At 47.7% G+C, this 13,944-nt stretch overlaps 2 protein-coding genes across 2 annotated transcripts; both read left to right on the top strand.

Moving 5' to 3' along the window:
• Nucleotides 1-440: 440 nt before the first annotated feature.
• LOC110508463 (protocadherin-8-like) lies at nt 441-4,586 on the top strand. Its single transcript, XM_021588994.2, is given in 4 exon segments — nt 441-1,669; nt 1,671-3,158; nt 3,287-3,521; nt 3,710-4,586. Coding segments are annotated over 4 exon segments (3,021 nt in total). The 5' UTR covers nt 441-739; the 3' UTR covers nt 4,078-4,586.
• A 1,634-nt stretch (nt 4,587-6,220) lies between these two features.
• LOC110508462 (leukocyte cell-derived chemotaxin 1) lies at nt 6,221-13,944 on the top strand. Its single transcript, XM_036966816.1, has 7 exons — nt 6,221-6,381; nt 6,619-6,759; nt 7,375-7,515; nt 7,635-7,748; nt 11,151-11,304; nt 12,130-12,236; nt 12,949-13,944. Exons 1-7 carry the CDS (start codon nt 6,310-6,312, stop codon nt 13,171-13,173), a joined length of 954 nt encoding a protein of 317 aa, XP_036822711.1. The 5' UTR covers nt 6,221-6,309; the 3' UTR covers nt 13,174-13,944.

The raw sequence follows: 13,944 nt of genomic DNA, 5'->3' as shown, positions 1-13,944 counted from the left end.
TAACATATCATATTAAATGGAGGGGTTTGGGTTTAGGTACAGAATAATACAAAATACTCTGGGAGCAGGTTGAACATATCAATCTTCTGGTGAAGAACCTGATATGACCCTGTGGATAATGCATCAATAGTCTAATGATCCAGTAAATTGTAGGCTGCCTGGCATACAGCAGAGAACAATAAAAGTCCCTATGCATTGTCCATAATGACCCATATTTGTCTTTATATGCGACTGTAGCTATACTGTCTGTTACCCGAGTGCTTTGTCCTCTAGCTCAGGGGCACTGCGCATCACAGCGCCCCGCGTGTGTTTGTGCGCAGACTCATTAAACAGACCAACAAGACGTAAATAATCAACGGAAACAAAACATTACAATCAAGCCTTGCCTTTAGACCACATATCTGTGCCAAGTTTATCCGCACAGTCCAGGAATCTCTAAGCAGGCTTAGAGGTCTTTTAGAAGTCCCCTTTTCGTTTTCAACGCGCGGATTGGTTACAGTGCAGCTCATTTGCATGCACCGCGGTATAAACCCTCCCGCCACTGCAGCCCTCTCGCGCTGAGAGAGCACACCTCGGAGCGAGCACCGCGGAGAGAGTTAGAGCTTTATTACCTCGTCGTCCTAAAACGAACACTGTCGTACCCAACGAGACTTGGAAAGTGCTTTTGTTTGAATAAATAGTTGAGCCAAGCTCCAGACAGTTTTTAGTGGATTTTTGTTGTGTTATTTAAATTGGCAGGATGGGTATGAGAGGGTGGAATTGGTGGGTGCTGGTGTGCACCTCACTGGCTGTCCTGCCCGCTCTCACGGAGGGAAAGACGGTGAAGTATGAGACATTTGAGGAGGACGCCCCGACGACTGTCATCGGAAACTTGGCCAAGGACATTTCAATCAGCCCCTCCTCGGGCTCCAAGACAAATTTCAGGATGATGAAGCAGTTCAACTCGTCTTTTATCCGTTTGAGGGAGAGCGACGGCCAGCTGACTATCGGAGAGAGAATTGACAGAGAGAGAATTTGCAAACACACCCTTCACTGCCTCATCGCATTTGATGTGGTCAGCTTCTCCAAAGAGCAGTTCAAACTCATCCACGTCGAGGTGGAGGTCAAGGACATCAACGACAATTCCCCCGAGTTCCCCCGGAAAGAGTCGAGTCTGGAGATCTCCGAAAACACAGCTGTGGGCACGCGGATCCCGTTAGACTTCGCTGTGGATGAGGACGTGGGTTTGAATTACATCCAGAGCTACCAGATATCCGTTAACAGTCACTTCACCATAGATGTGCTCAGCAGAGCCGACGGGGTTAAATATGCGGAGCTTGTGCTCATGAAGGAGCTGGACCGTGAGACACAGGCTTCCTATGCGCTCGAGCTGGTTGCTATGGATGGTGGCAACCCGTCCCGCACTGGAACGACTCGCATCAACGTCAAGGTGAAAGACTACAATGACAACAGCCCGGTGTTCGACAGGAACAATTTCTCAGTCGACCTCCCTGAGGACGCACCGGTAGGGTTTCTCTTACTGGACCTGAACGCAGAAGACCCGGATGAGGGGCTGAATGGGGAGGTGGTGTATGGGTTTGGTAACCAGGTGCCATCAGAGATTCGACAACTTTTCAGAGTGGACCGCAAAACGGGACGCCTCACCCTTGAGAGCCCCATTGACTTTGAAAGCAAAAAAAACGTACGAATTCGACGTCCAGGCGACTGACCTGGGTCCAAACCCGAGCCCGGCTATCTGTAAGATAGTGGTGCAGGTGCAGGACGTTAACGACAACGCGCCAGAGATCTCCATCACGCCTATGACCTCCATCACCGCGGGAATCGCCTATATCACGGAGTCTGCGGCACGCGAGAGTTTTGTTGCTCTAGTCAGCACCTCGGACAGGGACTCTGGTGCTAACGGACAGGTGCACTGCACGCTCTACGGCCATGACCACTTCAGGTTGCAGCAGGCGTACGAGGACAGCTTCATGATCGTGAGCACAAGCCCGTTGGACCGGGAACAAATCCCTGAGTATAATCTAACAGTGGTGGCAGAGGACTTGGGTTCCCCACCATTCCGGACCATCACCCAGTACACCATCCGGTTAATGGACGAGAATGACAATGCCCCTGTGTTCAGTAAGCCAGTGTATGAAGTGGCTGTGGTGGAGAATAACGCACCGGGTGCTTACATCACCACGGTGGTCGCCAGGGACATGGACTTGGGCCACAACAGTAAGGTGAGCTACAAGCTCGCTGACGCCTATGTCATGGGCTCTCCAGTGTCTGCTTTTGTCTCACTGGACCCCGCGAGTGGCTCCCTTTATGCACTCAGGAGCTTCAACTATGAAGTCATGAAACAGCTCGAGCTCCGCATCACAGCCAGCGACGGTGGGTCCCCGCCCCTCACCGGAATCACGACCGTTAACATTAGGATAGTGGACCAAAACGACAACGCACCTGTCATCAACCAGCCCGTGCTCAATAATGGGTCCGCGGAGGTTCTGCTGCCCCGGGATGCGCCCTCAGGCTACGTCATCACCCGGGTGGAGGCGCAAGATGCTGATGAGGGCTTGAATGCAGAGCTGTCCTACAGACTTGCCTTTGGAGAAGCATCCGTGTTCTCCGTTAACAAAGCCACCGGAGAGGTCTACCTCAACCGCGTGCTCAGTCACGGCGTGGACGAGACCCTGCGCGTGACCGTCACGGTGAGTGACAATGGGAGACCTGCGCTCACCACCGCCGCCACGCTTCACTTCCTCATCATTGCGGGCGCCCCTCCGAGCGACAGGACCGTGTACCGGGCAGGCAGCAGGGAGGCAGGGGAGCACACACAGTGGGACCTGTCAGTGGTGATTATCATCGTCCTCGCGGGGAGCTGCACGCTCCTGCTGTTAGCCATCATCCTCATCGCCACCACCTGCAACCGGCGGAAACGGGACAAGACTGGAGATGACACCGACTCGTACGGGGAGAAGGAGACTCTGGAAAGAGGCAAAAACAACGGCGACAACCCTCTGCTGCCGCTCCACGGAGTCGTGGGAGGGTTTGAAGCCCACACTTTCTCGAGCCAGCCTGGTTTTGCCGGGGAACACACTGGTAGCAGTGACCTGTGCTCCGCCTCAGAAGATGGGAGCGAGGCCCCGTGTGTCTACGAACCGGACAGCAAACCCAAGGTGAGATTATGTTCCCTCTCCCCCTTCCTCTCACTCTCTTCCTCTGCATGTGCCCTCAGCCTCATACAGTGCTCTTGTAATGTGTTACTGTCCATGGTGCTGAACTGTGCTGTTTCTCTTTCCCGCAGGGCTACTCCACTCTGCCCGGCTACGGAAACGGCTACAATAACGGTAAAGAAGTGGTCAGACCAATCACCATCTGGAAGGGCAACTCCTACACTACCATCTCCGCAAGAGACCCCGCATTCAGCGGGAAGGACAGCGGGAAAGGCGACAGTGACTTTAACGACAGCGATAGTGACATCAGTGGCACCGACCTGAAGAAGGAGGGAGCACCGGTACCCCCCATGGGTGGCCAGAGTGGTAAGAGATACTGCTGATACTTATATTTCTGTACCATAACCATTACAGTCATTCAAAGGAAGTCAATATGTACGGGGTTTTGCGCTTCTGTTTGGTCGCACAAGGAGACTAACCTCTCTCTCTCTCTCTCTCTCTCTCTCTCTCACACACTCACACACTCTCTCTCTCTCTCTCTCTCTCTCTCTCAGGTCTATGGGCGTGTACCAGCGAGTGTAAGATTCTGGGTCATTCTGACCGCTGCTGGAGCCCTTCCACTGTCCACGCTAACACCGGTCCCTCGCCCGTCCCCACCCCCACCGGCCAGACTCTCTCCTCCTTCAACAGTCTCTCCAAGACGGCCTCGCTGCCCCGAGACTCGCTCCGGCGGGACAATTATTACCAGGCTCACATCCCCAAAACAACCGGCCTGCAGAGTGTGTATGAGAAGGTTCTGCATAGAGAATATGACTATGTCCTGGTCACTCCTCCCATACCCATGAGAGTTCAGGAGATTAGTGAAATCACTAGCCCAGTCTACGGTCCGACCACAACACGGTGTCCCAGCAATGAAGTCTAGAGAAGAACCTACATAACAGCATTCAAAAATGTGTTTCATTTCGTTTATAAAACCATGACAATGAGAATTACATGTTGCTTACAAATGTAGGAGATTATTTGTCATGCAAATTAGTTTGTATATCCTAAAGAATATTTGTGTATTTTGAATTTTTAAGTGTTTCAATGTAAAAGTCACATTTGGACTCTATCCAATCACTGTTAAGACTTTGTTGGACATATACTGTGTAACTTATGCAAGGATTTGTACATAAAGAGAGTTTATTTTTTTTATAAAAAATCATAATTAAACACCGACGATGTGTACATATGAATTGTAATTATACTGATTCTAAGGCATGCCTACTATTCAAATGGCCCAGAAACCACGGTTTGATGCCGGAGACCCAATGTATCAAGTTGATAACTATGTATGAATTTATTTAAATGCAATGATGTAATAATTGTTTCGATTTTCTATCACAATATTCGAAAGAAAATAAACGTAGAAATACCGTTTTGAAACCTTAATCTTGTCCCTGACTTATTTATGTTCACTCACTCCTACATCAACCTATTTTAAGACATGCTACTCTTAGTCCTGGAGGGATAAGGGAGCTCAATGAAAAGTGTTTCTATGTTATTAAACAGAGGCATATTAATCAAGGCACTTAGCCCCCTTTGACAATTAAATAATAGCCCTAATACTGCTGTACAATTGGAGCCGAGAGGTGTCGCTATTGAAAAAACCGTGCGCTCTGACAGGACAGTGGAGGAGTGAAGGGGGACATTTCACCTACAACCGTCTCGTCTACATTTGATTGATAATTTAGTTTGACTATTGGCAACAAAACGATATTGCGGTCTAATCATTCTCGCCAGAGGCTAGCAGTCGGAGCCAATCAAACTCATCAATAAGATTAACATACTCATCCGTGTATATTATAATCTCCAGGGGTTTCTGCATGTCTAAAGAGTCTAATGCAGTCTGTAAACAGACCTCCTCAAGGCACAGAATAAAAAACAGTTGCGCACAGCACTCAATTAAAACGCACACGCCCAATGGGCGCCTATGCGTAAAAGCACGCCTGATACGTTTGGATAGAGAACTATAGTCGATTGACTATTGCCTTTAACCACAGGATGTAATTAATGTGTTTGGTAATAAAGCATGTAATGATAACTCAATCAGCGCACATACAGCTGGGAACTAGATATCCCACGTCTCCTTTGAGATAAGCATTTTGGATGGATATTTGTTCCCATGGGGCCTTCACTGAGTGGCCCATACTGTATCGTTAGCTCGAGATAGGATGCCACACATTCCACAGGATCCACCTCGGACCTTCGGCCCGTTAGAACTGAGGGAGGGAGAGAGGGAGAGAGAGAGAGAGAGAGAGAGAGAGAGAGAGAGAGAGAGAGAGAGAGAGAGAGAGAGAGAGAGAGAGAGAGAGAGAGACTACTACAAGAGCAGCTCAGATCCCCTCTGACTGAGGCTATTGTATGTTCCAGGGTGATTTTAAGGAAAGGCTTCCTTACAGCCTCTGCATCAGCTGTGCACGTTTACATCATTTGTGTTCCACCTACGGAACAATCCGCGTTCCCGTTTGAATAGGACTCCCAAAGAAATGTTGGAGAAATACATTAATATAACCCAGACGTTTTCCACTGCGCATCATATATGCCTGTCAAATGTAAATACACACATTTTGACAAAGGGCTTTCTTAGGTTGTGTAGGCCCACGCTGTCTGGACGCGTTTTGCACAGAAGGTAGCGCACTTGCCCTGTTGTTGGTTCAAGATCCGAACAGCCTGTTCTCTCTCAGTCTTCCAAAGCCATAACATCGTTCTACTCTGCATTCCTTGATGGACCCCTGTCCCGAGGCAGGGCGCCAAGCCAACATAATGACAATTTTAATAGATTCCCGGAGTGGCACGCCGCACGCGCATACTTTCCACCGGGTTTTGGGGGGATTTATTTCTCCAGGCAGGTAATATAACAATCATCGCGCATGAATAGGCAGTTTGGTTAGCCCTGCCCTGTCCCAGAGAGAGAGAGAGAGAGAGAGAGAGAGAGAGAGTGAGAGAGAGAGAGAGAGAGAGAGAGAGAGAGCACGAGAGAGAGAGAGAGAGAGAGAGAGAGGGAGAGCGAGAGAGCGAGCAAGAGAGCGAGAGAGAGAGAGAGAGAGAGAGAGAGACAGAGAGAGAGGATTAGTGGACACCTTTGCTCAGGCTCTCAGACCCACTCGCAGCCATGGCCGAGAGTTCAGATAAAGTGCCCATCGCTTTAGCGGGACCCGAGGACCTGCAACAGTTTATGCCACCTGTAAGTAGACTATCATATATCGTTGCTTGAGTTTCTAAATGATATACCTGTGCCAGATAGCCTAGGCTAGGGTCAGGAACTTTATGTGGCTAATCTTTATGTAGGTGTTGATGTTGAGTTGGACTTTATGAAGGGAACGCATTATAAATGATTTATAAACCTTTTTTACAAACAATTTTCAATTTGCGAACCCAGTATAGGTGGCATTCATGTAAATGATTGATGTGTTCATCTCAGGCATACACTGCGGTGGCAGTTAAACCGGTGGCCACCGGCCGCCTGCTGAAGTCCGGGATTGTGGTTTTGATCGCCGGGGCAATACTGCTGCTGTTCGGGGCTATCGGAGCTTTTTACTTCTGGAATATTAACAACAAACATGTAAGAGTTTTAACATGAATCCTTCTGTAATAATGGACTACAGCGAATTCAAGAGGCATTGGGCCTTGAACCAGCGACTCTAGTCTCTGGCAGGCCTAATGTTAAAAGCTGATAAATCATATCATTGTGTTGAGCTATGCCATTTAGGTGTTGGAGCGCTTGGTAGAAGTCAAGAGTGTATAATGAATGGAAGCCTTGTGTTTCTGAGACTTGGGAGGGGGGAGGGGAGGGGAGGGGGCTCATAGGGTCCTGCTGATGTCCCGGGGACGAGAGGTGTAATCGAGGTAAGCCTAGGCTACTGTCAAATAATAAAACAATTATGTATATGATTTGAATGCATTTGGTAGCTATAGGCCTGCATGAGTTTAAATGCATTGCCTGAATGAGAATAGGAAAATCATTTGGTTGTTTTTGTCGCTGCTTCTAGGATGGAGATGGAGGTGTCGACAAAGCCCACCCATTACGAAGAAGGAGAGAGAGAATCTACCCCCCCCCCCCCCCCCCCCCCCCCCCCACACACCAAACTCCTTCTTACGGGTGTTATAACATTCCCTGTGTGTGTGTGTGTGTGTGTGTGTGTGTGTGTGTGTGTGTGTGTGTGTGTGTGTGTGGCAGATCTACAACGTCCACTACAGCATGAGTATTAATGGTAAGGTGGAGGAGGGCTCTATGGAGATTGATGCTACCAACAACATGGAGAGGTTCCGTACTGGGAGTGGAAAGGAGGAGGCAGTGGAGGTCCACGACTTCCAGATTGTACGTTTGAAACAACAACAGAAATAATTCCAATTGGTACATTGAAGGCTAAATCCATTTTGTAACATGTCAGATGCACGTTGTTATTTTCTTTACAAGCAACTTCCTCTCCACCCCAGGGTATAACTGGTATCCGTTTTGCTGGAGGAGAGAAGTGTTACATTAAGACCCAGGTCAAAGCTCATCTGCCTGACGTGGAAACACTCAACAAAGACTCTCTTCTATTCGACCTGGTAGGAATGACCTGCTCTCCTGCTCTCTCTCTCGTCTTTCTGGCTGTGTGTATTTCTGGGTTACCTACTACCACGACACACCTATCACTACTGTCAGACACAGTTAACATTGTGGTGTGTTGTGGGGGGTTGGGGTAGATATAGAGACTGAGTTCATTTAAGAGATTACAGGAGAGATGTATGATGAACTGAGTGGTTTACTGGCTGGGTTGTGTGGTTGTGTGTGTGTGTGTCTGTGGTTAGTTGGCTTGGATGTGTTTAGCCCGAGGGTAAGGGCTTGTACATGTAAAGGAAGAGATTGTAGCAGATTGGTATCCAGCCCCAAACATGAGCTCTCTCTCGCTCTGATCTGGAGGATCTCTTCTGCCACAAACTATCCCCAAACAAGGCCTGTGATCTGGACTCACCTGACGTACATAACTCCCCCACCCCCCATACCGCAAGTCGTGTGTGATAACCCTAACTGTCATGTTGTCCATTTCTCTCAAAGTGAAGTCAGTTAAGAAGTATTTGATGGGAAGGTGAGCCGAGAGGACACCCACACACCCACCCGCCAGCAAACACACATACACACGCGCGTGCCGCTCAGAGAGAGGGATTGCTTTCACTCGTGAGTCATGTTTTCACAGTCTCTCTCTGGCCAAACTGAAATGAGGCGGGTTGGATCAACACACTGATCTTAACAACATCTGAACAAGCCTGTCAAGCTGTCACAGTGCTGCAAGATGTCTGTGTTTCTGTCTGCGCGTTTGTGAATGCGTGTAAGCTGTCCCACTGCCCAAATGAGGCTTTCTGATTATTTAAATCAGTTAGCGCTGTGTATGCTCCATGCACACATCATTAAACATCACGCAGGCCATCGCAGGCCATCGCACACACACACACACACACACGCCTCTCTGCCTCGTCAACAGCCGTTTATTTATTCCACTGTGTGTGCTAGGCAGTGTATGTTTGTGTGCATGTTGGGCTCAGTGAGATGTGGTTATAATAGTAGCTGCAGGCTGGTCTTCCAACAATATCTCAGTATTTAAATTTCGTCCAGGTGGCATAAATGTTTATGGGTAAAGTGAAAGTACAATACATGACCAAAAGTACTTGGACACCTGCTTGTCGAACATCTCATTCCAAAATCAAGGGCATTAATATGGAGTTTGTCCCCCCTTTGCTGCTATTACAGCCCCCACTCTTTTGGGAAGGCTTTCATTTCATGAAGCTCCCGACGAACAGTTCTTGTGCTGACATTGCTTCCAGAGGCAGTTTGGAACTCGGTAGTGAGTGTTGCAACTGAGGACAGGCAATTTTTACGTGCTATGCGCTTCAGCACTCGGTGGTCCCGTTCTGTGAGCTTGGGTGGTCTACCACTTTGCGGCTGAACCGTTGTTTCTCCTAGACGTTTTCACTTCACAATAACAGCACTTACAGTTAACCGAAATTTGACAAACTGACTTGTTGGAAAGGTGCCAGGTTGAGTGGCACTGAGCTCTTCAGTAAGGCCATTCTACTGCCAATGTTCGTCTATGGAGATTGCATGGCTGTGTGATCGATTTTATACACCTGTCAGCAATGGGTGTGGCTGAAATAGCAGAATCCACAAATTTGAAGGGGTGTCCACATACTTTTGTATATATAATGTAAGTAAGGATTAAGGTTGGTACCATAAAAACCTTGACGGTTAAGTTTAGGCAATAACTCTGACTGGTTAAGGTAAGGGTTAAGGTTTGTGACAGGGTGAAAACAGAAACCATTTTAAACGATTGCCTAGCACTGGGATTGAACCCGCGATCCTCGCCTGGCAAGCCGCTCGAGAGTAATATGTGCTCACGTTGCCCCTATTGGACGGTAATTGAAGGCATCTCCCAACGTCCTCGGGACGTGGACAAACGTTGAATACGGAAGTCTATCGGGTGTGATCTTGCTGGGTTATCGGTTGTGATTTAGTGATGGGAAATATGGGCACGATAAACTCTTATCAGTGTCAACACACAAACACAGACAAACACAGACAAACACAGACAGACAGAGAGAATGGGTTAGGTAAACTCATCAGTCCTGCACTGGAGAACGCTTGCTGTTGTTTGCACCCCAAGCTAATAATTTAAAATGAAAAATAAAAGTGTGTACATGTAGGTTAGATGATAGCATTCCCCTAACTATCTATTACCTGTTGAGTAACCAGTAACATGTATATTACTCTAGTAATACAATAATACTATTCATGTTAGCAGTGTGTGTGTGTGCGTGTGTGTGTGTTTGATCTACACATCAGCAGGGAGACTTTATAAAATGTAGGCCATCCTGCTTTTCCGTTCAGCTTGTTGACTTGATGTGAATGATTCTTGACGTTGTTGAAGCGCCTAAACGCTGGAGAGAATCTGAGGGCTTCTCATAGACAGGAGAGCTCCTGTGTCTTCGGCTGAATCTACCCTTGGGAATGAGTAAAGTACGTTTCTAACCCAGATCCAATCTGTCTGTCTAATGAACACCAGGTCAGGAACTATATATTTACAAGAAGGCTTGAGGGATATCCCTTTTGCGCTATGCATTAAGAAAACACGCAAAGGGTTAAAACAGACAATGAGGAACGAGACAGGAAACCACATCAAAAAACAAACAAGGGGGTCGAAAGGAGTCGCAAGAATATTGCAATTATACAGGAAAATGATACAGGAAAATCAGTCAGACAGTGTAAGCCCAGGGACATTCCTTATAAGCTTGTCTGTCCGTCTGTCTGTCAACACGGTAGAGCCCAGAGCTACATTTTTTTGTTTCTTTTTGTTTTTATTGTCACATCCACTGGTGCAGTGAAATGGGTTGTTTTAATTGTCACATCCACTGGTGCAGTGAAATGGGTTGTTTTTATTGTCACATCCACTGGTGCAGTGAAATGGGTTGTTTTTATTGTCACATCCACTGGTGCAGTGAAATGGGTTGTTTTTATTGTCACATCCACTGGTGCAGTGAAATGGGTTGTTTTTATTGTCACATCCACTGGTGCAGTGAAATGGGTTGTTTTTATTGTCACATCCACTGGTGCAGTGAAATGGGTTGTTTTTATTGTCACATCCACTGGTGCAGTGAAATGGGTTGTTTTAATTGTCACATCCACTGGTGCAGTGAAATGGGTTGTTTTAATTGGGCTCGATTCAATCTGTAGCGCTGAAGATCTGCACGGTCTAAGTTTAAACGCAAAGGTTCCAAGCGTTCGCGGAGACTGCGTTCACGCCACGGTAAACTGCATATGTCGGCTCAAATGGGAATGACCTTTAAACTTCAATCACGCCGCAGCGCAGATTTTCAACGCTGTAGATTGAATATAGGCCTTATAGGATACACATTTTAACCTTCATCCTGTAATTACATTAATCCACCCCCCCCCCCCCCCCCCCCCTCTCTCTCCAGGAGGATGAGGTGATGCCTGCTAAGTTTGAGGAGGACTCTCTGATCTGGGTGGCGGCTGACATGCCCCTCTCTGACCCCACCTTCCTCAGCTCCAAGATCCGCGATTTGTGTGGAGACCTGCCAATCTTCTGGCTCCGCCCTACCTACCCCAACGGTACCCAATTAGCACCTTTAAATTCTCAGACACAAGTCCTTATATGGGAGTAGTAAAGTGTGTATTTGAAGGGCAACAATAAGTTGTGAAAGCGACTGGTCATCTCCAAACAATGCACATAGCAACATGATGCACTGGAGATAAGCAAAACATTACAATTAGTGTTTTCTTTTCACAATTAGTGTATAAAACATTAAAAACACCTTTCTAATATTGAGTTGCACCCCCCCCCCCCCCCCCCCCTTTCCCTCAGAACAGCCTCAATTTGTCAGGGAATGGACTCAACAAGGTGCCGAAAGCGTTCCACAGGGATGCTGTCCCATGTTGACTCCAATGCTTCCCACAGTTGTGTCAAGTTGGCTCGATGTCCTTTGGGTGGGGGACCATTCTTGATACACACAGGAAACTGTTGAGCGTGAAAACACAGCAGCGTTGCAGTTCTTGACACAAACCGGTGCGCCTCGCACCTACTACCAAACCCTGTTCAAAAGGCACTTCAATCTTTTGTCTTGCCCGTTCACCCTCTGAATGGCACACATACACAATCCATGTCTCAATTGTCTCCAGGCTTAAAAATCCTTCTTTAACCTGTCCCCCCCCCCCCCCCTTTGTCTACACTGATTGAAGTGGATTTAACAAGTTACACCAATAAGGGATCACCTGGATTCACCTGCTCAGTCTGTCATGGAAAGAGATGGTGTTCTTAATGTTTTGTACACTCAGTGTAGGTGTGGTGCTTCCAAAGGGGGCTCCAATAACACCCCGATGTCAACATATGTTGTGTTGGCCTAGATGGCATATTGACAGTCTCTGTGCTCTCCCCAGGTGGGCAGAGGAAGAGGAGGGCAGCCCCTCGGCAGCGCCGCCAGGCACCGGGGGCAGAGGAGGAAGTGGACCCGGAAGCAGAATTTAACCCTGAGAACCCCTATCATGTGAGTGCCTTCGCCCACTCAATCAGCGTGCTGTGTAACTTCAAACTCCAGCAGCATAGCTCGAATGTTTGGCCTTCATAGACCGTGTTTGCTGTGTCACCACAGGCCTGTTCTAACAACCAGACTGCACATCCTCTTAGAGACACAGTATAATGTTACGCGCTCACGCCCATGTCAACAGCTGAGCGTCTGACAACGGGTCAAATGGTTCCTGTCCCTTCTCTCTCCCAGCATGCACAGCTGTGTGAGCAGGAACAGATGCTGGGTTCACGGCATCACCCTGAGCGGCCACGCTTGTCACCCCAACTGTGTGTGGGTGTGTGTGTGCACGCCTGTCCCTCAGAGCATGTGTGTGTGTGTGAGAGAGAGATCGCTGTCACCCTGAGTCTGTCTGCGCCTCAGAGACTCCTTTAGAATACCAATCTAAAGTTCCATTGAGGCTCTGTGTGAATAGCTCCACTATGAATCTCCCCACGCCCTGTACCCCCTCCATGTGTAGGCCTCTAGACTCCCCCTAATCCCGACTGCTCCTCCCCCAGACCACCACAGACATAGAACAGACATAGAACTCAGTGTTTGCATTTCAGATAAACCATTAAATAAGAAATTATATTTCTTAGTTCTTCAGAGATGCATTTCTACATAGACATGTCTACAGATGCTGCTACTACCAGTATTTAACACGACTTCTCCACTCTCACTCAACCTGTAGCGTGGTCTGGAGGGCGAGGAGGGCACAATGACCTTTGACCCCATGCTGGACCACCAGGGCGTGTGCTGTACGGAGTGCCGGAGGAGCCACACCCAGTGCCAGAGGATCTGTGAGCCCCTGGGGGGGTTCCAACCCTGGCCCTACCACTACCGCGGGTGCAGGGTGGCCTGCAGAGTCATCATGCCCTGCCGCTGGTGGGTGGGTCGCATCCTGGGCATCCTCTAAACACCCCCTGCCTAGACCTGGAGTGGTAGAATCCAGAGAAAGACAGGTGGTGGAGAGAGAGAGAGAGAAAGAGGAAAGAAAAACAGAGAGTAGTGGGGGGGGGGGGAGATAGGTCAACCAAATTGAGTACTTAGCTTGGCTAGGTATAGTGCAGTTCACTTAAGATTTGGGCAAGGGAGGAAGAGCGAGACAAAGATTATTATTATTTTTTTTTAAAGGGGAGTGAGCAAACAATCAATCAAGGATATTCAGTTTTCAACCATAACAGAGAAATATGTATGCTACAATAACATAAGTTGTATATCATTATTCATACCATACTCTTTAAGAGTACTACATACCCTGTGGTGACATCAACCTGTCTGATCTTGTCACCTGAAACCAAATATTAAAATAATTTACATATTTTCTGTCAATAGTTTTATCTTATTAGTGATTGACACGACAGTTAGTGATGTGTAAACTTACCTTTCAGTTTTTCCTTTGCCTTTTTGATGGAAACAAATGTCAGAAATAACAAGTCTTCTGTAGGCAGAAGTTAAAGTATACGAGTTGGGACGAGACTGTCAGCTGTGTGTGTCTGTAGCTATTCATCATGCTAGTGAGAAGTGTTTCTGTCCTCCAGACCGTTGTTATTCATTTCCCCAACAGTTTCTCCAGAAGTAGAGCCTACCAACATCTACTGTACACCATCTGGCATTCTCCATCAGCATTAAATAACTATTTCAAAGTGCCAATTCAATGAATAAAATGTTATTTTAAGTAACCATA

This window comes from Oncorhynchus mykiss, chromosome 28 (assembly GCF_013265735.2).
Source record: "Oncorhynchus mykiss isolate Arlee chromosome 28, USDA_OmykA_1.1, whole genome shotgun sequence".
In the NCBI taxonomy this organism is placed as follows: domain Eukaryota; kingdom Metazoa; phylum Chordata; class Actinopteri; order Salmoniformes; family Salmonidae; genus Oncorhynchus; species Oncorhynchus mykiss.
This window is presented reverse-complemented; position numbering and strand designations above follow the sequence as displayed.

Coding starts and splice junctions, on each gene's coding strand:
- LOC110508462 (XM_036966816.1), top strand. CDS start 6,310: ATGGCCGAGAGTTCAGATAAAGTGCCCATCGCTTTAGCGGGACCCGAG. Junction 6,382..6,618: donor TGCAACAGTTTATGCCACCT/GTAAGTAGACTA, acceptor TGTTCATCTCAG/GCATACACTGCGGTGGCAGT. Junction 7,516..7,634: donor AGGTCCACGACTTCCAGATT/GTACGTTTGAAA, acceptor TCTCCACCCCAG/GGTATAACTGGTATCCGTTT.